Consider the following 27843-nt stretch of genomic DNA (forward strand, 5'->3'; position numbering starts at 1 on the left):
CACCGGCTTTGCGCTGCGTGGCTCGATCAGATAAATATTAAAAGCTTCGGAACGAAAACGAAATAGCTTTATTCATAATATAACTAACAACGACTAGGAAGTAGCAAAATTGGGAGTTTGACCTAATTGATCATTTTATTTGATCGAATACTCTTGCTAATGTCAGTATGGACAACCACATGTTTTGTAACGTTATGCCTGTACCGAAATGTGCATGCGTTCCCACGTTTCGCATAATCTCGTTCATAGCTATACATAAACATATCAACGACATGACTGCCCAATATATATAAATCGCATAATCGATAAGATTAAACTAATCAATAAAGAAAATAAAATATAATATATTTGGATTATAAATACAACAGAAAATATAAGTAGCCACGATAAATATTTACATGAACATAAAAATTAATGATCTTTCGCAAGAATATTATTTGATGCAGCCCTTTTGTATCTGGATTTATGAAACTTGCAATAAAACGTAACACTCATTATTGTACACATAACATTGAAGCCGCTGATAACCGGGTAGGCTGACGATTTTTACACTTCCGTGTTTTCATAGATAAGCAAATACGGGGCCGTGTGATGGATATTAAGGGCACACCTTATATCATTTTCGTTATTACAACAGGGTGGCAAGACGCGCTCCTTATATCTAGAGCCCCCTTAATATGCTAAAATCAAATTACTTTAAACGCGGAGTGATTCCCTCCGAATCGATCGCACTCCCAATATTACTGTGGGGTGCACTTATTACCATACGTGCGTTTGAATTGACCTCTTAAAATATAACATCGCTTCTTGAAACAAATTAAGAAAACTCATTAGTATGTTAAAGGAATCACTACTTTTATTTTACTTTTTTTGCAGTCAAAATGAATTGTTTTTAACTTAAAATCCATTGACAAACATATTGTTATTTGAATCGAAAAGCAAAGGGAGAGTAGATAAAATTATCAAATTATTTGTGATTACGCGATTTTTTTCCTAGAAAATTTAACATATTATATCAAGTGTTTACATTCCGAAATTAAACAAGATGGTATCAAGCACATGTCAGATAAGGGTGCTATCGCGAAGATTATTTATCGAACAAGTGGGTGTGCTAAAGCGTCAATTTCCTGTAACTCTGCGTTATCGGGGATCTGAGGACGTCAGCGGTAAGACGGTGCTTTCATTAGCAAGGCCTTAGCAAATTAACACCCTCTGACGGGACGCTAACGGTCCAACTACCGTTCCTCTAATGATCAAGTGACATTAATAGAAAATGTTTTTGTATAAACATCATTTGCTGGATTGGAAATTGTTTTCAATTGCCACGTTGCCAGTTGGTGTGGAACTAAAATAGGTGCGAATAAGGTGCATAGCTTTTTTAGACGGTTTTCCTATAGATTATATTTTCTGTGAAATTAAATTTCTTGTTCTGGTTAACATGAGAATTCAATGCAGTCTTACAAAAGGTTTGGTTCATAACGGTCGACGATCATAAAATTTTTAACTAGCAAATGAGCAAATTCGTTTTGTTACTCAAGTCGATAAAATTTCGTATACCAAAATTAGCACATGATTATCATATCAATGCAGAAAAAACGCGATACTTTGTTACCGAATTCCAAATAAACTCAACAATACTTGAGCTAAAAGCCTCGGGAGACGAAATGTAGTTGTTTATGCAGCGACGGCCCCCGACAGTAGCTAAACGTTGCGTTGACGGTGACTAATGACTGATGCACTAATAGTTGCCTCGGTTCCATACATCATGCGAGGAAATGGGGGAAAACGCTCGTATCATACGTGATAAGCTCGAGAAAACGAAACATTGCTAACATGATACACGTATTATGTTTTAATCCGGCCTGCTGGTGACTTACAATGGCATAAACACCACATTTATATTGGTTTATATTCATTTTACACGTGTAACTATAAATTGTTTTCATTCATTTAATTGACAAATATTTTGGATCATTGTATCACATTATGGTATCAATGTTATGGCCGTTTAAACGGCTAACTGAATATGAGATCGCGACATATTTATACCTTATTTACACACCATTAATAAAATTGACGTAATCAAGCTTCAATATACGTGTCATTAAAATAATCACACGGATATCACGTAAATTGTAAACGATGTAGTTGTAGTCGGTAACTACACCTAAACATTGTTGGGTAATCAATTGGTTGAAACCAGTTTGATTATCTCTAGAGAAAAAATGTTATTGTACTTAAATTATAAAGAAGCCGAAAGCAAAAACACTTTTTTGTCTGTACTTGTTCCCCTCTTTGATTTTTTGAAGGCCGCAGTCATTTTTATACTTTGAAATATATTTTCCACGCGTCTTCTCAGACAAATAAAGAAACCTAGGTCTGTTCATAATCTTTTCTATTCACAAGCTCGGTCGCCGAAGAAACATTTTTATCGAAAGATCATTTAGTAAAGCGATGCAGGGAGCGACCCCGTGTCGTAGCTTCAAGATTAATACATCGTGAGGCCGTTAGTGGTGCAACAATTTGTCTCTATAAATGTTGACTCAGCGCGGTCGCTTTGCGGCCTTGCTGCGCGATTAGCCCCAAATTTATTGTTTAATTTCAAACACGTTATTAATAACCTACGAGATGATTAAACGGATTTCGCGGCTTAGTATTAAGATGGTGCGGTGATTTATCTTACGTGTATTGTGTGGTGGAAGATGTGCTGTCGTCAGGATGTACCTGGATGAATATATAATGAAAGACGCATGGTATGTCCTAGTACGTAGTATATGGTAAGGAATAGGTTTGTGTATGAATATAGTTATGTAAAAATATGTATTGTAAATGCAAAAACAATTTAACACCAAGGTTATTTGATTACTAATGATTCAAAGGTTTCTAAAAATGATAAAAAATATGCAATGAATGGTTTGATATTTTGCACATAAAGAAAACATTTGTTCCTGAGCTACTGTTTTTTGCTTTACTTTACATAGTGCATGAGATAACTATTTATAACTAATACATGTACATGTTTCGAAAACTTAGTCAATTACCATACGACTAGTGCCCGGAAACCGGACAACACGATACATTGCACCCTCGTCTCCGTCAAGCTTCGTCGACTACCGCCTTGAGTAAATTACCCTATCTCATCTTCTGTGCACACGATTTCCATCCTAAACATCTTAACATTAGGTATGCAATCGGGTTACCCGCTTTTCGTATTTATGACGTTCATGTCTGGTATCTTTTCAGAAGATGTTGCGTTTCGGTTAGCCAAATATGAGCTTAATTATTTGGCATGGAATGTTGAAAGTAGGATAGAGTTGGCATGTTACTTGCGGTCTGATATGAGGGTTTATGCGTGTAAGATGATGCTTGTTTAGAACTCTGATATGATAAATCAGTTTACAGCAAACAGCTTACTTGAGGGGTGCGAGTGTTAAACAATCTAATATGAAACGAGAACAATGTTGCGAGCTTATTGTTTGCTAAACGCGTTTAATCTACTTACTTTAGTTATAGATTTTGGTTATTGTATCTTTCAAACAACATGCTTCCTTTAATTTAATGGTTTTGAACCTACAAAGAAACAGTAATTACATGTTATGTATTTAATTTTTCAAATCGTCTTCGTCGTTAGGACTTCCTGCGTCCCTGCTGGACAAACGCTTCCCTGATAGTTTTCAAACTCGACCGATAACCTTCATTGAGCGGCTCTCTTCATAATTTCTTAAATAAAAATTCAGAACATACTCAAAAATCTGTACTGTTAAACATCCGCCAGTCATACAGTTATGCTATTGTATGCAGTACAAAAATCAAAATTTACAATTAGAAGTATAGTACCTACTGCTTCTAATTCTACATTTTATTGAATGCATAATTCACTTCAAATTTGTGGAAATACGAGTTTCCCACCATAGCATTGTAGATACGTAACATAGTATTCTTTACCAGATTAAAAAGTAGCTGAGTAACCCGGCCACACACGGATCCTGGACCCTAATAGGATTACATCGGATCGTCAGGTAAGTGTCTCTAATTGCTGTTAAAATCGCCGCCGACAATTGAACAAAGGTGAGCCCGGCGCCTTCAAGGATGTTGATTTATTGATTGCCCTTTATGTAACTTTAGCCGGACTATTCTTTGTTTGTACGGCTTCTGTTTGGGATTTTAGAGGTTTGCTGTAATCAAGCGTTCTTTGATGTTCATTTGGGTATGGAGATTTTGAAGGAGTAACTGCGGAAGTAAGTGAACATTTTCACGGACATAATACATAGTTAGCTATTTAGGTAGGTATTTTTATATATGAATGAATAACTATCTACTGCTGATTGTTATAGCCCATAAACACATCATCATATTCATCTGAATATATTTCTGTAACGGCACGCTTCACCTATAGGTACATATAAAGGTCTAAGTTTAAATTTTGTTAAAAAACCATATTTCAATCGATCATCAATAAAAAAGGAACACCTAAATGGCATTTTATCATTGATATCAAATACAATAATTGAAAACAATAATAACAAAGTCACAGTTTTCAAATAGCAGCCACGGGACGGCAATATTGCATTGATTTATGTGTGTGGGATGATGAAGGTGAAAGTGTTAGGGAACCCCGTAAATCATACCGAGTATTGACAGCCAATGAATACAGTGATTATACGAAAATATCACTATTTACTTCTCTATTTTGACGAATGATAATTATGGTATTTGGAAAGTTTGTAGTACACTTGATTTATTTGACGGTTTGGAACGTAGATAACTAGACTGACTTGATGTATAGCTGGTATTAAAATGATGTACTGAATCCATTTTCTTGGTTGAAAATATCCTATTTAGGCAATTACTTCATTTTCATCGTGTTGTGTATTATTAATGATATATAGCGTAATACATAATATAACATTCATTAGAAATATACCTCCGTGTCTATCTAGTATCTTTACATGAATAAATAATGCTATGGAAACAAGATTGCCTTGACCGGTGTCTACTTAACGTAAAAGAAATAATTAGAAAAATATTCTGTGTTCAATTCTATATAATTGTGGGGAGACATGTATGATTGGAATATATCCGCCCTATGACGTCGACCTAACCTCAAATTTACGGTCATTTTTCACATAAATCAAAGAGCGGCCGCCAAAAGATTTATTACTCTGAGGCTACAAGGAAGATGAAACTACCTGCCCTATTAGATTCGATTTGCTCAATTTTTTTGTTTGCGAATAATTGGATTGCAAAAATGAAAGTGTAAACACGAGTTTTGTTGCTATTTACAATGGTCGTGCTGAGTTGTGTAAGAATGGACACTTGAAAGGTTGCGGTTTGGATAATTTGGTGTAAAACTTCCTTTATATTCCTTTATAATAGAGGCGAAACGAAAACGAATGTAAGTTATATAACAAAACAATCTAGGAACTAGTGACCATTGATATTTTAGTATAGAAAATTGATGTCCCTATTTAGAGAAAGTTATTGAAATGTGACTTGTATTTGATGAAGATATAACTTTTATTAAATTCTAAAAAACTAGAGCTCCGTCTATTAATTTAATAAAAGGTATGTAAATGTCATGCCACGTTATAATTCAGTGTTGCGAAACACTACATTTTCTTTTTCATAATAGGTATTACAATTAGATTCTAGGTAAAGTCTTACCTATTTGTATTCACGATGTATGAGTTATCAGTTAGGACACAGTATAGGAAGTATCGATGGCGAACTTTCGCTCCTTCCTATGAAGAAAATCTAGTTCTATCGAAGACTTTAATTGGCAGACTTTGTCTTATAAAATGTAGTGGCACAACAATTTTCCCCTGTAAACAGGGCCAGTTTCGACACAAAAATAGCCGAGCCAATTTAATCAAACAATTCGCTACATCTGCATCGCGGCGGTTTTTAATCGATAAAAGAAGTCGAGATTAAAATTCGTATCACACGTCACTCAAGCGAGCTACAAATTGAGGCAGTGCAAAAATACATTGTATTAAAGATGAATCGAAATGATCGATCGAGTAAGGGCGTTCGTTTTAATTTCGATTCCCGAGACAGTGTCGGAGGCGTGGTCGCGGGAACGATTTGTTTCATGTCCCTAGATACCTTTACTATCATTCTTTCCACTTTTCATACGGATGTATAGGAGTGGATGAAATTATGAATATTGTTCGTTGTTTAATGCCGCTGTAGTTTTAATTCAAGCGCCATGATTTAATTCTTTTTTCATTGATATTGATGAATGAAGAATATTTTTCTGTTGTCTTTGTTTGATTTGTTTTCAAATAATAATGAATTAATCTTATAACTGATACATTACAATTCCAATACATTTATTTTAGTACCAATTTTTGGGTGATGACTACAGCTTGTAGTATTGCATCAATTGCGGTTGAATATTTCGTAAAACTTGTGCAACACACGTCAACAAAGGCATACAGCTGTCTCCAAGAAATAAGTACAACACAATTTAAGGAATCAGTCAAAAGTTAGTAAATCCAATATCCGAGTATAGTACAAAGCTGCATAGAGGAGCGTGCATCGCCAGATAGCGACAGTGATGGATTGCCCCCGGTAGCAGTTCGCAACTATCTTCTGGAGCTATTTTGTATTTTAATCCACTTAAAACAAGATTTAAAATTGTTTATCCGATACGAATAAGAATGTAAATTAAAACGCGTAACAGTCTGGGATTTGCACATTTTTTGGAGATCATTTTTTAAACTTTTTTTTGGAGAGATGAGATTTGTGAACAGTTTTTCGAAATCTCATAAAAATTTGAAGATCCAAGTGTATCCAAGTCACTTGTAAGTGTAAAGTTGTTAATCTGAGACAGATTTTCTTTTAATTTTTACCCCACGAATATCGAAAATGTCAAAAAAGAGATAAAATTTTAAGCCTTCTAGTGTACAAGTGCAAAAGTTTGATATGTCGTAAGCATGTCGTAAGAATGTGATAATATGATATATGCATAGTTTTCAAAGTTGAGTACCCCCCAGCGCGCGCCGCGGGAGGCTCAGCTCCCGTTCAACTGACGCGCGTTCATCGCATCAACAAATATAAATAAATATATTCTGAAACACTATTATATGAGTTATTGACTGCCAATATTTTTCGTGTTATCCCTTTCAATTTGGATATTTCAGCAATTTTTAAGATATTTTAAAGCTTTTTTCTGGCTTTGTTTGGTCAACAATATGGTGAAAGCAGATTATTTTTGATTAAGGACAAATAGGTTATAAATAAATAGGTTATTTCAATCATCAACCGATCTTAATAAATCACAGAATTATAGAGATAAACATAATCATGTAAAAAAAATTATCATTTTTACTTCTTATATTCAACGTCTTATCATTTGAAATCTTCGTAACTCAAATATACAATAGCAAGCTTTAATAATTATTAGGGGCTATTTAAAGCAATTTGATCATACATGACGTATGAGTGCCAGGTGAGGTCGTCTCTCGACGGATGGTGATGGATCGAGCTCATGTTTTGTGTCCCAGACAAATTTGGGGTCAATTGTTTTGTGAGAAACTTTTATTGGGACTGTGTTTTGAGGGTGAATAGCTTTTTGATGTAAGTAGTTTTTATCAATATGTATTTTTTATGCATACAAAATCATATCAGCTACCAGAACCATAGATGTTGCGTTTACATTATTTGTGTATTTAGTTATTTCAGAAAAATATCTTTGTTTAATAATCGCACTCGTAAATACCCTCTAGTTACAAATTACATCATCAAAATCTATTTTTAATCGCACTTATTAAGTTGTAATACAAAAGCGTGTTATTCGTTTTATCAACCTGCCTATCTCAGGAGTAGAAGCTATATTTACAAGAATACTCGATATGTAAAAATTATGTTTTCAAATGTTCTCACTTATAATTTGTGTTTATAGTGCATGTCGAATATTCCGTTCCGTTACACGGAGTGGTAGACTCGCTACCGTTGGCTCTGTTACCACCAGACGGTATAATCCCACACTCACAGATCAACGGTTATCTACACGAAATGTCGTCGCTGCAATTCAATATATTTCAGAGTAATTTGACGTTCATTAAAGAAACCCTGGGACCATGAACCAGAACACAATGGTTGAATGGCCATTTGTAACCGTTGAAAGGCACAATCATTATAATTCCTCCGCAGTTATCTATTGAGTAGTTACGAGGAGTACTAAAGAGCTTTTGACAATTTGTTTACTTTAATATTCACTTTGTATTGTTTACATATAATTTTTGCAAATTTAGTGTCATTTTACGTTTTATTTTCAAATTTACCGTATGGCAAAAAATGCATATTTAGTGAAAATTTCTTACCTTGTTGACTGCTTTTTCTTGTCGTTTTTTTCTCTTTCATCCACGGATACTCAGGTACGTTTAAACCGCCACCAGGTGAAGGTAAATCGGGGCCGTATCCTGGAGGGGTGTGCTGTGGGCTGAGTTCTCCTCCACCGAGCTGTGGAAGGGCCGTCATGAACTCGGCCATAGACGGTTGGCTGTTGATGAAGCCGGTTTCTGTGCAAGTTTCGAGCATCGGATGCGGCGCTCCGGCCGCAGTGACCGCCGCCAGCCAGAACCCGTTGCCGCCATGCTCCATGCGATGCTCCTGCCCCGGCGCAGGCCCCATCGGTGGAGTGTTCCTCGCCTTCACTGCGAAATCCTCTTCCATTTCATCGCGCACCCCCATGCCAACTCTTGTGGATTGCTTGCCCCTCACTGGGAACTCTTCGCATTTTATTTTACGCACTAAAGGGTTACTGTCGAGCGGCAGTGCGGCTGTGTTGCATATCTCTTGCATAGCTGTCTCTTGGACCGCGATCATTCATGTAGCGACCTCACTTTACGCTTTGCATGCGCTAGCATTTTCGTTCACAGTTTCTGGTTTTGTACACGGGTCAGGATAAGTGGTACATAATTCGAAGGCAGCATATTATCTGAAACAGATATTTATTCTAGTATATAAAGAGGTTTATTAGTCTAAATTGATTAAATGATAGCTTTATGAACTTATAATCGAAGTAATTTGTCTGTATTAAATAAACAACGCGTAATTGTTCGACGTTCCGCTGAATAGTAAAGTGCAAAATTAATTGTAACAAGAGAAGGCTGTCTGTGGTTTATTCAGCAATTATGCGTGGACGTTCGACATTACCGCGGTTTTGTGTCGAATAATTTCGGCGGAGTCGTGATGAGCGAGGGAATAATGAGCGCTTCAAATTGTTTATTATAATTTAGCGGCCATCATGGAGTGTATAGCGCGTACCTAATGTCGACAACAATAAAGTTATTAAAATTGTCATGAACTCAGCTGAACAACGAACGAGAATGATGAGATAATGAACACATCACAGTCAAATGAAAATTGCAATGAGAGGAAAATATATGGAAATTATACAAATTTTATGATACTACGTGACACGTATACAGTGTAACTCATATTCAACTGAGTACCTACTACATAATATTACGTTGGACTCATTCTAATGATGATTTTAGAAAAACAATCATTAGCCATTACAAGATAAATGTAACTATGTATTTGTAAGCATTGTTAACCATAGTGCTTACTATGGGTAACTGTCAGTCGACATCTAAATGGTATGTACGTGTTATGTGTTTCAGTTTATTCTGTGTTTATGATAGCGATAAGTCGTGAGGCGTCAGCTTAATAGTTTGCAAGTTGCGAACAGTCCGCATACATGGCAATATTACAGTGTTACCCTAATACGACCAGTGAACTGGGAATGTTCACAAAATCCTGGCTGGAAACGGGTTTTCACGCTGAATGTCAATTTAAAATTCAAACCACGTTCGAAATACGATTTTTTCCCGTGGAATTTGCGGTTCGCCCGCGAGGTATGGCGGGATCGCGCCTTTTTGTTTTATTTTATTTTTTCGAAAGTGGAACGGCTGGCGGTTAAACCTATTTTAATGTGTATGGGTCTGCGTCGAATTAAAATTCCCTCTACGTTTTCCGTATACGGATGCACGATGAAATGTAATTTCTTTAAAAGTGTGTTGTTTCCTGTCATACGAATGAGTGTGAAACAGCGGATATGTAACAAATCATAATATTGCTGGGCAAATATTGCTTTATAAACGATTAGGTACAAATTCTTGTGGTAGATAGGTACCTAATACATGTACAAACTAATTTTAATAAAGCATTAGGAAAGCGTTTTTATTTTTTCATGTTCCATTCGCCAGCCAGGAAATTGTCATTTTTTACATTATGATAAAGACGAAGATAATTTAAAAGTTTGTCAAGCTGTATATCCTTCCTTGTTGTTTTCCGCGAGGGAGTCGGTTTTACGCCGCGTTTCACTTTCCCGGGGCTCCGCGGGGTTCCCCTTTAAAAACGCATAAAATCGAGAGCATAGCCTCCTTATGAATTTGTTTATGGCGCTATTTTCTGAACGCCGTCATTGAAATGTAAGAGCGAAAAGCAGTTAAGCTAATTTAATGTGTGGGATATTGTCATAACCTGCATGAGGGTGAGATGGCTGGGAATTTTCAAACTGTTTAGTGATAATATAATGTGATACTAGTCTGTAAGGTGTATTAGTCTATATTCTTTAATATAATTACGTTATTTACTTGCGTTTGATTTGAAATGAAGAACACTGCAAAATGCAGAAGGTACAACTTCTACAAGATTTTATATTTTTACTTTATGTAAATAATGTGACATGAAAAATAGCTCTACGATTATTGAACCAATGAGTTTTTCTAGAATTACGTAACAATTTTCTTAGAAGGAGAAATGACCGTCAATTTAGTTATTTAAGGCAAGGTAGTGCGTGTAGGAGTGTAGTGTTTAGCTAGTAACTAGTGGTTAGCTTCCAATTTGCCGTAACGATTTCCTCTTCGGGGAATACTCATGGAATGGCGTGCGGAGTGCGGACACCGCCCACTGTATAATATATAGGTATAATATATGGGATACCGCTTATGTTATGCATGTGCACTTTGAATATAGACTGGAGGGAATAATTGTACTCGGGCGCATCCATGGATTTACATAATTACATCCTTTGAGTTGTTGAGTGAAGTATTCTTTGATACAAAAATGGATTTATTTTTTGGCTTTAGGTTATGTATGTAATTCTTCGATAATCTCAACTATATAATTGTTTCTTAGGAATATGTAAATGTGTATGGTATTAGAGAGATTCTGATGTCGATCAAAATAACCAAAATAAAATTTGGAATCAGAATGACATGGCTCTACAATCTTTGCGGAAATTCCTACGTATGGAAAGAGGAAATATAAGGAATCTTTTATTTTTATTTCAGAAGCTTTAAAACAATCTACATGTATGTTATATCCACTGTTAACTGTTAAGCCAACCACGATCTAAGAAAACTAATTTACTTCCGAATTCGTGATTATTTTTTATTTAAATTGGTATGTGGTAATGTATATAATATTTTTTGTTATTTGTAGCAAAGTCATTGTTTGTAAACGTATTGCTATTCAAGTAAACCTTTCTTATATGAATATAGGCTATAGATAAGTAGATTGTGAAGTTCTACTTTAGGAGGCTTCATTTTATCTCTTCAATATTATTATAGAAAATGAAGCTAAAACTAAACCATTCTTTCTTTGGCAACATTTTGACAAGCCTAAAATTAAAAACAACAGTACCTAGGTTCTATTATTAATTTGAATACGTGTTATTATATTATAACTAGATTTCCGCCCGCGGCTTCGCCCGCGTTTGCAAAGGAAAACCCGCATAGTTCCCATTCCCGTGGGATTTCCGGGATAAAAACTATCCTATGTGTTAATCCAAGTTACCCTCTATATGTGTGCTAAATTTCATTGTAATCGGTTCAGTAGTTTTTACGTGAAAGAGTAACAAACATCCATACATCCATACATCCTTACAAACTTTCGCCTTTATAATATATATTAGATAAAGGCATAATATGAAGACTGAAGTTGCAGCTTTGCCAGAGCGAGCCTGATGTTCTATTAAGTATTTATTTTCTTTTCAGATATTTAACATAGCACAAATAAACGAAACTCAATTTCAAACTCACTACATATTTTATTTTGCTAACTGAATCCCGATAACTGAGCCTTTTCTATATACACAATATAAGGTTCAATAATCATAATATTATAGAACCTTATAGCTATAGTATGGTAGGTACAGTCTATAAGTGGGTGTAAGAACCTTAGCTATACGCATATAGTACCTACATATACGTATGGGTGTATACTAGAGATCATTAAACGTCGAGACTTCAAGGAATCTGATAATATCTAGCGCCATATCATTGTTCATTACTGTTCCCACGTAGATCATTGAAGACCCACGTTGTACCACATCCCACGGTATCCTTTTCAATTTATATAAAATTATATTTGTAAGGCCCTTGACATAATCCAGTTAATCTGTTCATCTTATTTTGTGTTCTAAATATTTTGTGTGGATTTGTTGTGTTTAAGGTACATATGTTTTATGTATATTTTTGAATAGGTAGGTGAAATAAGCCATAGCAATAAAGTGCATTAACATTTTAAGTACCTTTTGTATATAAATAGTGAGGGAATATTCTTATTAACCTGCAGTAAGTATAGTATAGTACCTAGTACCTACTACTATCTTTTTAATTTTATTTACTAGGTATGCGGCTAACTTATACAATTTTATATGGCCTAATTTATATTAAACTAGCTCTCCACCCGCGGCATCGCCCGCGCTGTCAAAGAAAAACCCGCATAGTTCCCGTTCCCGTGGGATTTCCGGGATAAAACCTATCCTATGTCCTTTCTCGGGTATCAAAATATCTCCATACCAAATTTCATGAAAATTGGTTCAGTAGTTTAGGCGTGATTGAGTAACATACAGACAGACAGAATTACTTTCGCATTTATAATATTAATATGGATTTATAATTTTTAAATTTATATAAGACCGCCTCCTTGGTACAGTGGTTGACGCGTGAGCGTAACACCGAGGGGTCCTGAAAAAAATGTCTCGGTCTGTCAGGACACTGAAGGCTGATCACCTACTTGTCCCTAAAGAAAATCGATCAGTGAAACAGATGTATAAATGTATCTGCCCCTTACCTCACTAGGGGACATGGGACTTCACTTTTGCACGCCTCATAAGCGAAGCGTTGAGGTGGGTACTACTGTCACTTCGCGCAAAACATCTGATTTTTCAAACTTAAAATGTCTTTATGTATCATACATTGCACTTGTAAGATAATACATACACACACATATTAAGAAAAAACACTATTTTTAACGTTCATGATATTTTTGATGTCATTTTTGTTATTTAAACTAGTTAAAAAACAGTTTAAAAAAGTTCTGTCTTGGACGTCCGTGTGTCTGTATGTGCGGATCCTTTTTCTTGTTAACACGATAGCGACCGAAATACTTTACTAATCGAGTCTTTTTTTTTCTCTTACGCTTGAGTATGCTCAGGAATAGAACCCTTTCATTTTTCAGGGTCTGATTCGATGTGGTTTAATTGTTATTAAATAAACAAAAATAATAATTATTATATTTATTAAAAAAAAATTATGAGGCGTGCACTTTTGGATTTTCCAAATTATTTTAATTTATATTAAAATGAAATGACGTAAAATTACCCCTGAGTCCTATGAGTCCTATAGATAGGAATTGTCGGTGTGAGAAAAATTTCTCCCACTTTGCTTTATATTATTTAAATGCCTTGTAATTAACCTGAAGTTAACATCAGGTAAGCATACACCATATATTTATTTAAACCTTTTCAATTCAAGAGAAAAGCGTGTGCGAAAATTATTGCAGTGGAAACTCCATTAGAAATTATCGCGGCCATCTTGGTTACATTTGTGCTTACAATTAACTTTCTAATCTATCTCATCTGAAGGTCAACAAAAACTTACACAACTCTTAATAACTTTTTTGCTGTAATACGTGTTTCATGGTCATATAGCCTTGGAAGGAATGACTGGGTTTTTAAAGAAATATCATAAATCAACACTCAGATACGACGTTCTTTTTTATACCCTCAAAAACTCAGAAAGATACGTGTAAATGAGGTACGTATTCACTTTTATGTAACTTAACTTATAAGCTTAAAGATCATCAACTTATAAGTTACTATCACTCGCTATTTTTTTCATAATATGTAAAATGCGATGGTATGTTTGTTCGTTTTTCAGATCGCAACGCAGCTATTTTTTACCTTCTATGTAGCCTTCTAACTATTTAGGAGGCTACATAGAAGGTAATATAGACATAGAGCACTTTTTACCTAGCTGAAACATCCTAATCCCTTGGGAATTTTCTTTGTAATAAGGTCGCGGGTACAAAGCTAGTTTCTCATTCACATATTAATGCAATATAAAACCAATAAATTCCATCCATAAAGGGTAAGCGACAAACCGTGAGTGTAGTGATCATGTAACGGAAGGTATAGGTCATAAGAGAGGTCGTAAACGTCAGCTGAGATTTGTGATGGATCGTGGAGGGTGCTTCCACTCGTAAAAGTGCGTGATAATCTGTATGTTGAGAGTAATGTATGAATTAGTCCTGTTGGGCATTATATGAAGGTAGGGTAGTCTAGTTCATAAATGAATTGATTCATTTTTCATTTATTGCTGGATGAAGGAAATACAATCTTAGAGAAAGAAAGGATAAATTACTGTCCACATCTTTGACATATCTAGCTTAAAGATACGAAGTAAAAATAGCAATAGGTATGTGGCATAATAATGGGTCTGAAAAAGTTCTACATTTCACTGTTATTCTAACAAATTGTGTGTGCAAACGCATAATTGGGCGAAATAGAGCGTCATTCTTTTGAGTTAAAAAATAAAGTTCTCTACTAATTTTCTATTACTTATTAGTAAGCTGTGGGTTAACAGTTTGTTTAACCTATGTTCACTTTTTGTATTTCGTGAGATAAGGATATTTAAAAGGATCTCATGTTCTGAATCAAGAAAGGCCAAAGAAGCAATGTAGGTACCTACCTTATAATAATTATATTATTGAGATAGTTGATATCTACGACGTAAACATAATTGCCGAGTATACAATTTAAAAAAACACAAATTCTGCAAATATGCTGATATCTGATCGGAATCCAATAAAAGTGTTTATCATAATTCGTGGAAAATGTATGTATCTGAGATGTAATCAAATGTTTAAAGGTTATAAAGATAAGCAGTGTTCTAAAATAATTATCCTATCTTGAATTGAATTTCGGAATACTAATCTTATTTGATTACGATAGCAAAGATGTTATTATAGATGCTGTTTTAATTGATATACATAATATGTATGTCTAAAATTTTTATCGAAGTAGCAACAGATTATAAGGTTGATAAATATATTTAGCGATAACTTTATATCTTTTCTTATGTCTTTACATGTGTGATGAAGTTAACTGTGTTATATTTTTTTTAGTTAGCGATATATAATAATATACTTATAGATAATATACAAGTATAAGCATACATCGTATGAGGTTTATAGGTTTCTCGTTTTATTTTTAAAAATTTATTACGGCCATTCTACTCATTAGGTTAAGTACTTTCGATTTCAGTTTAAAGTTTTTTGTTATCTGTAATAGTTACGGAAAAATCGCCTGTGCACAGTTAACGATTACACCCTGTATACACAATAGAAGCTACTCTATGACTCTAGCTTACCGGAAAATACATTTATTTTACTTGAGCCTTGTCTCATAAAAATGAGAAATGGTAGTTTTAGTAGTTCTCTTACTCTAGTTCTCTTACTCTGAAAAAATATCTAGCTATCTAGCTAGGTATCTTTTCAGAGTCTATTAATTATTTAAAATAATTTATTTGTTATTTGTATAAAAATGTTAACTTATTCACCCTGTACCTATAAGTGATACATTTCCTGTTCTCGTGAGATATTTTTTATCATCTTTTTTCAGTTTGAATAAACTACACTACAGTGTAAAATGGGTTTTCAACATATTCTAAACAATTTTCCTCTACCTATAGGAATCGTGGTAGATACATAAATGTATTTTATCTCTAAATAGTGTATATTGTACAATTTATAATAAGTTTTATATCATACATCCAAAATCACATTAATTTTATTCGGTCCAGTTAGGTTTATAGACATTTATTTCAAAGAAAGTTACCTACATCATCTCAGTAGGTACCTAGCTATTGTGCCTACAAATTTCCTAGACGCAATCGATTCCAGCTAAACCTGCCAGACAGTAAGGGGTGTGATAAAGGATATTCATGCAATACATGGTATCGCGATGGGCGTGCCCCGCCCAGCGACGGTAGGCGGGACCTATCTGGCTACTTTAAACTTAAGATTTCCAGTGTTTCCATATATTCTATGTGTATTTTAATGTATGTGGTATGCAAAATATAGCATGTCAGGCTGTACATGTGTGGTATAGATTGGTTAGTATGTAGGATGAATAGCGGTGTTTAGAATTAAATATACCTACCTATTATGGCAGAGAAAAAGCGGTAAAAATTTATTGTGTGATGTAGAGCTTGATGAAATATGACGAATTTGTTTATTGAATGTACAGTATTATATTGAAAAACAATTAACTTATTATGAAGGAAATTATTTTATTCAAAGTTTATTCAGGTTGTACCTACAAATAGGTTGGTAACTATTAGGTACTCTAGATTAGGTACCTATACTTAGTAAAATTATGGGGCAGGACTTACTTCATGTAAGTCCTGCCTCTTATAAGGTTATATTAAATGTAACCTAAATCTTCAAAACCTACTAGAACAAGTTTGTTTCTAGAAACTGTTTTCATCTAGATATGTCTTTTCCAAAAATATTTAATACCTATTCAAAATATAACATAGGTAGGTACCTAAGCATTTAACAAGAAAAACATGTAGGTAGGTATGTACAAAATAATAAAATTAAATACCAATCTGAACCTATTAAAAAATTTCTAGCCAACCAGTTTTTCTTTTTAATTTGGAAAACATGTAGAGCAACTAGATTAAATTAAATATAATTAATACTAATAATAATTTATTGATATCAAATATCAATAGGTATATAATATATTTTATTATTAAATATTTAAATGCGATTTTCAGACAAAATAATTTATGGTAGAGCAGAAGAAAATACCTTGATAATATGATAGAGGCAGGTAGTTTGATATGGGTAGTTACTTTAGATTTATTTAATATGACTGTATATAGGTATATATAAGTTCTAATGATTTCATGAATATAATATATACCTACTCTTTTAAATATAATTACTTATATAACTTTGGGTAGGTATAAATAATATATTTGTGTTAAGAATCTAATTAAATATCTAACATGCATGCCCATTGCCCATTAAGTATTTCTTATAGATAATAATATCATAATATTTAATTTTTTACGCTCCAGGTCTATACTAAAAAGTTTGAAACTTACTTTACCCAACAAATATGTATCACAAATAACAAACAGTTCATAACAATTTAGTCATTAAACTGAACACATCACTTCACTCATCACTTTATCCTTAAAACAATATTTTTAATCACTATGTCCAAACACAGAGTATAAGAGTCAACAAAAAATTATCAATAGATTTGTTATCAGTCCTACTATCGGAATGTCAGTGTGGCGTGTCGACTGTCAAATGTCTACTAAACGAATCGTCACCGCTCGCTCGCCGCCATGCCCATTTTCTTACGACCAATTATTCCAAAAAGCACTACTTCAAAAATTATGTTAAACCAATTTGCACCTTATAACACTCGAGCTACGGTATAAAACTTTTTACGGATCGTTCAGCACTTTTGATGCGTTCGATAGCGCAGTCAAACAGCAAAACGTATCTTCTTTCTTTGTCTTTTCCATAACATAACCTTATAATTTATCTCCCTCGTTGAACATATACAAAATTTAGATTGTTATAAATATTTCTCAATTGTCTATTAGAACTTGGGTTACGTTTTCGATATTTTATGGAAAAAATTTAAACATAATACTTGATCACTGTGATCCACAATTCGTTCTAAAAGTCATTGCTCTACCCGTTGATTAGTGCCGTCCCGTTCCCACACATTTCTTGTTTGTTTCACATTGCGCTATTGGGCCAATGGCGTTTACGGATCGACCCACCTTACTGCAGATAAACTATTACAGAATAATGTGCTTTAATACCTGCATATAAAGCTTAACTTTTTACCATATCATTTCAAGTTACCGGCGTTTGTCACGCAAGAGTTCTAATTTTAAATCAAGTGTAGGCGGAGCTCTCGTGTTGAAGCTTTTATATTGAAAAACAAAATGTCTTTAAAGAAAACCTGTTTTGGGAAAGTTAAGCCTTTTATGTACGTGGGATTTGAGTTTAGCGTTCGGAACGACATAGCACCTTCTTCGTTTGATCGCGCTGTTGTCGACCAAATAGAATAAAAAACTTAGTAACCAGCTCATCGCTACGATTCTTTTGTTTGATTTTTGTTTACCGAACGGGACATTGCATGGGAAATGCATTCGAAAAATATGGCGTCTGATTTGTTTTTGAACAGATACAACTCGTGAACATTTAATTAATTTTGAGGATTAGGTAACGTTGTTATAACGTAAGTTTACTTACAATATTTCGATGAGCTTTTTTGAATATGATGTCGCTAATATTCAAAACATTTTTGAAAAAAAAAATACAAACATTTCCACCAATAAAAAAAAACAAATTTAAATAAATATAAAAGTCTCCACGACATTATTGACGTATATGATGATAAGGTTCAAGCATGAACGCTCATTAGGGCTGTCGGTCAAGGCCTCGGTCGCTGGGTGGCCGTCTTAATTACCCCGCGTTTTGAGACTTCTTTCTTGAGCATTGCCTTTGTATGATTCGTCTATGTTTTTAATACTGGATAACGTGTTTGTTCTGTTCATTTTTATCCGAATACCTATATCTAAAATAGGTTGTTCTGTTCGTTTGGTAGAAGGTGAATAAATATGCCTTAAAAATAGAAGAATTTTTGAAAAGAAGAAATGAAATTAGTTTTGCATTGATATGTAGAGTTCGCCTTGTTGCAACTAGGTTACGTCTACACAACATTTATCTTGACTGATATTATAAAACGGTAAAGTTGCTAACGTTGCTTGTAGATTTCTACCTTGGTGTCAGTTACCTAATTTAAGATATTTCATGACCAATTTTTATCTAGGTAGGTACAACTATCGAGTGTAGACTTTAGGTAGAGTTAAGAAATATAAATAATCTGTATAATTATAAGTTTAGTTAGGTATTGAAAAAAGTACTTACTTCTTTAATTATCTATTTAAAAATGAACTATATTTTTATACGATGTACCTAGATCCATACCTACCTTATTATTTCATAGTTACGTTACATACCTACCTACTTAGGTACGTATCAAGTAGGTGTGTTCTTCGGTAGAATATGAGTCGGTATCATGGTACCTATCCAAACCAAATCGGTAGGTAGGTATGTAATAAAATATTCCTGTAGACAGTACGTAACATTTTTACATCAACGTGTGCAGCCAACGCTACATACAATACAGAAATAATTATTGTGGTCACCAGTTTCCCGTTGTTGAATATTCAAGGGATAAAAAGAATAATTAAACAAAGTTAAAAACTTATTTAAATATTCTACGACGCGGTATCCGTTAACATCAGCTATTCAAAGCGCGTTTTAATCATTAGACTTTATTTTTACTGGCTATTCTCATTTCTATTTAAATAATGAATATTTAAAACTATAATTGAATAATTATGATGGTGTTATTTTATTGCAGTCTGCTAAGTTGCATTAGCAAATAGGTAAAGGAATAGAGTAGCAATGCTTATGCAATAGAGTAGGTACCTATTCAAAGAATTCTGAAGATGTAGAGTCGACGTCGAGTTGATGTATGTTCAGGCTAAAAGTCTGAAGCTTACAGTTTTAACCAAATCATGTGAAAAAATAACAACTATCGAAATGAATTTTTCGTATTTATAATAATATATTAATTGAAAAATACTTTTTATTCATTTCTCCTCGATTAATTTATTTTTATTTTTGACAACTCTATAAATAATTTTATTAAACAACAATTTTATACATAAGCTAGCTATTCGCCTCTACTTCGCCTGGTTGATCATTATAAGTTACTTTAAACGTTTGGTAATTTTTAACCTAATCGAAAGACACGATTTATGTATCTTTCGATTAGGTTAAACAAAAAAATTTTAAAGTCCACTGAATCGTTCTTAAATTACGAAAAGTGTAACTAACCTTTAAAATACTGCTCTTAGTTTAATTTAGCTAAGTAACAAAAAAATATAGCACGAAGGCATACATAGGTAGTGGACGAGTGAAGACATGGACACTGTACCTCATGTAGTTTATATAATTTTATGGAAATTAGTATACTTAACCTATAAGTAGGTATCTAAATGTAGTAACACGAAGATAAAGAATATATATACCTCTAAGAAAGAAGGAACCTATAAGAAAAGTTGTTCGCATTACAAAACTCATGAAGCATGCAACATTAATGTTAAATATTTCTAACTGTTGTAAAAAGTGTTTTGTAAAATTGAAAATTATTTATGCGATAGACATTTGAGAAATGGATGTTATGTTTTTTGTAACATTAACATTGAACGTTATATGTTCACATGAGTAATGTACGTAACGCTATGAAGTATAATTATAGGGTATCGCCTGTTAATTACTTTAATTATTTTAATTACCATCTTCACTTGTAATTACAAGCTATAAGCGATTGTAACACTTTTTGCTGGTATCTCTAGGCTTATTTTTATGTGCGTCTGTTTTGCTATCAATTAGTGACATAAACTGAAGGGTCAATTGAAACTAAATGGTCAGTTGTAGTGACTAATGATTGATGCATATAGTCTATAGAATGTCTAGATATTTTCAACGCATACTTAATAGTTTTAGTAATATATGTACCTATCTATAATAAAATCTCGTTGAAGTCAAACAATCCAAAGCCGAACATATTTATCCAGTATAAATTACCACATCCAAAAATTTCATCCTAAAACGATATCACAATCGCTATGTAACTGTAGCATCCTCAAATAGATGGCGTAAGTACAATGTAAATTGTAAAACGGTAAAAATAAGTTAAATGACTTGTTTCACATGGATATTAGAAATCCACTAATTTAAACAGATTTGGACAGTTGATGTTTTGCAGTTTACAGTCTGTATAGTTTTAGAGAGTTTGAAGTCTGGTGGTGACTCTACACTTCTATTTTAGTAGGTATTGATATTAATGATATTATTAATTAATATTCTCCTAAATCTGAGTTAGGTATAAGACAAGTTACGTGGATTTTTTATTTATTAATAATAATCCGATCAAACATCAAATGATATGAGTTGTAAATAAATACATATAGTTAATCCCGTATTAATCCCTATTCAAAATTTCCACTTGTAAGTATAAAAATAATGTAACTACTTATATTATGCTTTTTTAAATTCATTATGTGTAAAATAATTTCTTTAGCATTTAATTGCAGTCCCGATCTAAAAAAGAGTTTTATAACATTAAAGTGACTGTCAGCAAATACAAAAAATATTTGATATCTTGTTCTCACCCATGTTTGCTAGAATAAGAGGCAGTCGTTACGTAGATATAGCTCTCTGCTTAGTAAATTTTGTAGACAGAAGTTAAAATTATTAATATCTATGTGCTGTATGTAATTGTAGGTAATTTCAGTAACTCATATATAATAAGCTACTAAAATTCATAATTCTATTTTCAGAGATCATTTTGTATCTAGGTTACCAATTGTTTACAGCCAACAACACCCTTCCTAGTAAAGGTTGATGATATCCATTAAAATAACAAAAATATAAATTTCGTAATAAGTGATAAGCTATAATTTGGGTTCACACGGCATCTGCCAAAGGGTTGGGCACAACTTGGGCATATTAACGTCATGTGTGTGACAGAGGCAACGCTTGACATCGAGCTGTAAATAAATATGGAGAAACATACTTCAATGTTTTTTACTTGTGTGAGTAAGGTGTTCATATAGTTGCATACATTTTGAATTCGATTACTACCTACATTGATAAATCGACGTCCCCCGCGAATAATCCGGTAATGACCTATTACGGGGTTCTTCATGTTATGCGTTTTTCGGCATCTACAAGTTAAAATACACCATGTAAATTTTTTTCAGAATTTTTCTATCTTTATTTACGAAGATATAAAAAACTACGCGTTTATTCCATAAAATAACATTAAAATGTATTTGAAACGAATAATATGGTTTTAGATCTTTACGAAAAATAATATCAATATGATTTGACAGTAAACGTTGTTACGATATTATTCAGGTAAAAAGTTTTCTACATTATTTAATTAAGTGCTAGTACAGGCTTATTCGGGGTTTTATTAAGAAATCGATTTCCCGCTACTTTCATTATGGAGTGCAAGTATGCAAGGTATTTTTTTAAACACTCTTTCTATTACTGAGCAAATGATTTACACAGCCTTAGAAAAAATTAAAAGAGATGAAAGTTTGATAGATAAACGAGGCAGGCATCAGAATAGACCACATCGAAACCTTCATCTTCATCTTCATTAGATGCTGGTCGTCCGACTCAGGTTCTACCTGCTGGCCAAAATAAGCCCCCATCAGTATGGCTTCATGCCACAGAGGAGCACCGACGACGCTCTCTATAGACAAGTGAGCCACATCAGAAATAAGAGGGAGGAGAAGAAGATTTCTGTTGTGGTATCTCTAGACATAGAGGGAGCCTTCGACAGCGCCTGGTGGCCAGCCATAAAGGTGCGGTTGGCCGAAGTTGGGTGTCCGGGGAACGTTAGGCGGGTGATCAGCAGATACCTGAGTGGAAGAGGTGTGAAAGTTAGGTATGCGGGTGTGGAAGTGAGTAGAGAGACCAACAAGGGGTGCGTGCAGGGTTCCATAGGTGGGCCGCTCCTGTGGGACCTCTTGCTGGATCCTCTGCTGTGGATGTTAGAGGAGATGGATGTGTTTTTTCAAGCTTTTGCCGACGACATTGTGCTAGTGTTTGATGGAGATACTGCTTTAGAAGTAGAGACGAACGCAAACTGCACATAGAGGAAAATTTACGAATGGGGTGTCAGAAATAAACTAAAATTCGCGCCACACAAGACATGTGCCCTGCTCTCAACACGAAAATTAAAATTTGACAGGCCACGACTTGTAATGGGGAGTGTGGACATCCAATATTTCGAAAGTATTAAGATACTGGGCCTTACTATATTGATGGCGGCCTGACATTCAACGCCCATGTCGGGAGCGTTTGCAAAAAGGCAATCGCCCGTTATAAGCTATTAGCAAGAGCAGCTAAAGTAAGTTGGGGGCTTAACCCCCAAGTAGTTAAGACTATATATTATATCGCAGTTATATAACCGACTATATTATATGCATCAGCAGCGTGGGCACCCAAAGCGGAAAAGATGGGGGTCCAAAAGAGGCTTAACACCGTTCAACGGGGTTTAGCCCAGAAGATCTGCAGAGCATATCGGACTGTCTCTGGGGATTCTCCCTCTTGACCTCAGGATACTCGAAGCTTCGAGGCTTTATGAGATCAAGAGGGGTGTGTTGCACCCGGTGATGTTGAGGAACAGGGAGATGAAACGAATGGCACCCGCGATACGGACCCACATACGGCAGAGCAGGTAGAGCTGGGGTTTGGCTTGATAGATGCCTATGCCGACGTGGTTAACAGCCACGTCTTCAGGGTCTATAGAAACGGCAGCAAGATTGCGGCCGTCGAGTCGGAGCCGCCCTTTCCGGAAACCGGATTACGATCTGTGTCCTGTTTCATTCGTTAAGCTTATTTTGAGACAGGATACGATCAGCGAATGGGATAAGAGATACGATGTAGGAGGAACGGATGGAGTCACGAAGCCCTTTTTCCCAAGCGCTGCTGCTGTATACAAGGTAGTCGCGAAAAAGACATCACACACCACACTACACAAGTACTGACTGGTCACGGCGGATTCGCCTTCTGTGAGGTTCTGATGAGGATTCTGATTAAATTTTAACTGTAATAGGACCATAGTATAATTTTCATGATTGTGTTATCATGTAATAGTCGTGTTTTCAGTGCAGTGCAGTGTCTATTTTCTATGATAATAATAACTATCGTGTTTTGTGAAACAATCCAAAGTTGTTTCATTTACTAAAATGTCCTGTATTTCATAAAACATGCTAAGTATAATAATCATCAAATAATACTTAAGTAAACTTTTCGAATAAACAGTAATAGTTATAACAATAAAATGTACGTTACTGTTAAACAATCGAATAACCAAATAATAGATTATTACAAATGTTCAGTATACAAAACAAATAACACGAATATTAGCGCAACAAGATTTTACGGTTGCCGTCGAAAATATAAATTTACACGAACAATATCGTAAGTGACATTACTGACCAGAGCTTGACCTACACTAGTATAGTAAAATGAATCCAGCTAAATTATAACGAAGCCCTTGGGACTACTTAAATTTTGTTGAAATAACCAGATAGCTGAAAAAATTAGCTTCCATATGCGATATTAAAAGTCTCTGATACTTGTTGTTTAATGGAGTTATTAAGGAAAAATGGTTTTTTATTTTTCCTGAACATTTACACTTTTACGATTACCGGATTATTCGCGGGGGGCGTCGAAATTTGTAGTAAAAATTTGTTGGTTTTCACAAGATTTAAAAGGGCCCATATAGAGCTTTTATAAGTTATACAATACACATATCTAGGTAGGTACTTCTGCAATCACTCAAACTCTTATTTGAAAATTTATTGATCGTTTCATATGAACTCACCTAATCGTAAAAGCTTGTCAGTTACTTAGTTTAAAAGACGAAATCAGCTCTATTTATATTATTCACGTTAAAAATTAGAGTTGAATAAGTAATAGTGTTAATACCTGCCATTATAAGGTAAGGTTAGGTACTAACGTAAAAATAGATAGAGCTATTCGTCTTTAAAACTTAGTTATTTGCTTACATCATAAGTACTTAAGGTAAAACTTGAAGAGGATTTAAAATTTTCAATTCCCCATACAAAGGAGCAAACCTCGTGCCAGATTGAAATCAAGGTGAATATGTAATTACATTGACACAATTTGTTGTAACTGACCACAGGGTCATAAAGTTTTTGCGCGTTCAGCGAATTACATAAGGTGATTTAAAGTTAGCTAAGGTCGTACAAGATTGCCTGTCTTATATCATCGGGTAGTGCAAAAACTTTCAATATTAATTTTACACAATTAGTTTACTACAGAAGCCTTGCTTACGAAATATACCTAGTTGGTAAAATTTTTATAACCGCGTCGGCTTATAACTGCTAGTTTAATGAGCTTGTGATGGAGTCTCTGGAAATTCAAAATGGGATTTAGTTTCGATTTGATACTAGAGAATCTTTATTCGTATAAAATACTTACACTGCTTTGGTTCTACTTTACAATTTCTTAAGAATCGTAGACGGTAGAATAATAGTGTTGATATGTATAGTGTTGTAGATAATAGTGTAGTGTTAGTTTTGTAATAGTAGGTACCTACCTACCTATTAGAAATAAATATTTTAATAAGAAGTAAGAGGGAAATAGAGTGCCGATTAAAATAATGTAGATAAAGAAGGAGTTATGAATATTTTTTTATGAATATTTTTTATATACACTAGCGGCCCGCCCCGGCTTCGCGCCCGTGGTACATATGAAAAATAGATGTTGGCCGATTCTCAGACTTACCCGATATGCACAGAAAATTTCATGAGAATCGGTCCACCCGTTTCGGAGGAGTATGCAGACTAACATTGTGACACGAGAATTTTATATATAAGAAGATATATGTATTTTATTTTCTTGAATTTATTTTTGTATTAAAAACCAATAAGTAGAGTCACCAATCGAACGAAGACGTCATTTTTGTATTATTATTTGTTTATTCCCTCAGTCCCCGGATCACAGACACAATAGAAAATCTATTGTGTCGCGGCCCGATCGGGCCGCTCGGTGGTCAATGGGTTAAATCGAACAAAAATTCAGCACAATAATTAATCATTAATTGAAACAGCAACAACATGTATAACGATAATAAATAGGGGGATTAATAAGAAACGGTACATTTGTTCAGTTTATAATGCCGTTGATATTTCCCAAGTGCGCGGAAGGCTGGTCTAAACTCTAATTAGGGTGTTTCCTGTAGATTTGCCACCTGTCGGTCTGCGGCTGACGTACCTATCGCCTTCCAAATTAATTACAGAAATTGATTAATTCCCCGCTAAACTTGATTAGTGGAGTGTTATTCGTGAAACAACGCGCTGATTAACTAAGATGGATATTTTGTTCTGTCTGGACGAAATTTAATACTTATAGTTAGTTTAATTTTAATTAAACATTATTTAGTACCTACTGTTTATGCATTTATTATGCGTATTTTCTGTAAAGGTTGCCATGTTGTCATGACAGTCGACCATAATATCGTCGCAATGTATGACGAACTTATGTTTCGAAGAAATAAAATTACACCATGATATTTTCCTCCATTTATTTCATGTTGAAAAAAAGCAATTTAATTTTATTCGTTTTCTTTTAAATAACCGTGACATTTATGGCCTCAATGGTTTAGCAATACGTTTCATAGTCACTTGCTACCACTTTGCTAAATTTCACACATACATTTTTTTGAACACAGATATTATGTAGTTCTATTAATTGAGGAAAAAAAGTCATAGTTCTTAAAACTATGATCTTACTTTACTTCTAATTATGAACACAATTCGATATTGACGCATTGTCACAATAAATCATCACATAATACTAATACTACAACGTAATAGATGCGTAGATATAATCCGACAAATTTGCAAACACGTCCCAACACTAGAGTCGCTTTGCATTACGCGGCTACACAAATGCACAAACAAATATTGACGAAGTGCGGGTGCCAGTCCACATTGTAGTCAGTTCGATGCACCGATGCACTTTTTGCTCGAACCACGCTCACCCGCTTATTTGCGACCATTAATCATTATTTCGGAGCACCTTACATTTTGAGAAAATAACCCTTTTTTATATTTAAAGCGGTTCGCAATAACAGCGGCGATTCGAGCGTGCATCGCATGCTTTGTTATGATATTCAAATTGAGTTTGTTGTAAGAATGCAATGATTGAAGATACGATGTGAGATTGTAGTAATTATCTTTTTGATGAGGTTGTTGCGAAACGTTGATTTTGGTTGAAGAAATTTTATGCAAACTTGGTGAACAGAAATAGTAGGGATGTTCGGAAAGAAAAACCGTTTTAGCATAAAATAATAACTACATAAGTAATATATATTTTTTAATAAAAGTTTCTCATATTCAGAGTTAATTGTTAATTTCTTTTTATATTAATTAAAATAAAGGCTCTACATTTTCCGTATTTTATACATTCCTCTAGTAAAAGTCACATACATTTCCACGTAGATATTTCACTGCACATCAAATTATTTTTCACTAGACGAGATGTATGTTCAGTTTAAGATCGGTTCTTTGTTTGCTTCATCACATTTGTTTCAGGAAATATAAAAAAAAATACCAAACTAAAAATGGAAAACAGTAAATACAGATTATACATAGTACTTGAATAAATACGATTTCTACTATAAATATTGTGCACATTTTCCACGTATTTCACCGTCGCATTCTTTTTCACAAGGTGCTGCGGCTGTGGGGCGCGGGGCGCAGGGGCGCGGGGGGAGACTTGAACGGTGACAGATGCGCTGCATTGCCAACGCGCCAACTCCTGCCTGCACAGGGACGGATTGAAGTGTTAGTTAAATTGCGTTTTTATTTTAATTGGTTG

At 34.3% G+C, this 27843-nt stretch overlaps 1 protein-coding gene across 1 annotated transcript in view; it reads right to left on the reverse strand.

Moving 5' to 3' along the window:
- The window catches only part of pb (homeobox proposcipedia), a 41614-nt gene extending 24032 nt beyond the window's left edge, over positions 1-17582 (reverse strand). The window contains exons 1-2 of the mRNA XM_090102267.1: positions 17418-17582; positions 8328-8944 (exon numbers count right to left, since the gene is read on the reverse strand). Of these exons, the coding sequence (XP_089958393.1) occupies positions 8328-8832 (505 nt within the window). The 5' untranslated portion in view covers positions 8833-8944; positions 17418-17582. The remainder of the gene's footprint in view (positions 1-8327; positions 8945-17417) is intronic.
- Positions 17583-27843: the final 10261 nt, after the last annotated feature.

The sequence above is a fragment of the Colias eurytheme genome, chromosome 5 (genome assembly GCF_061535395.1).
Source record: "Colias eurytheme isolate Ceu_HAF_F1 chromosome 5, ilColEury1 Martin Lab GWU primary, whole genome shotgun sequence".
Classification (NCBI taxonomy): domain Eukaryota; kingdom Metazoa; phylum Arthropoda; class Insecta; order Lepidoptera; family Pieridae; genus Colias; species Colias eurytheme.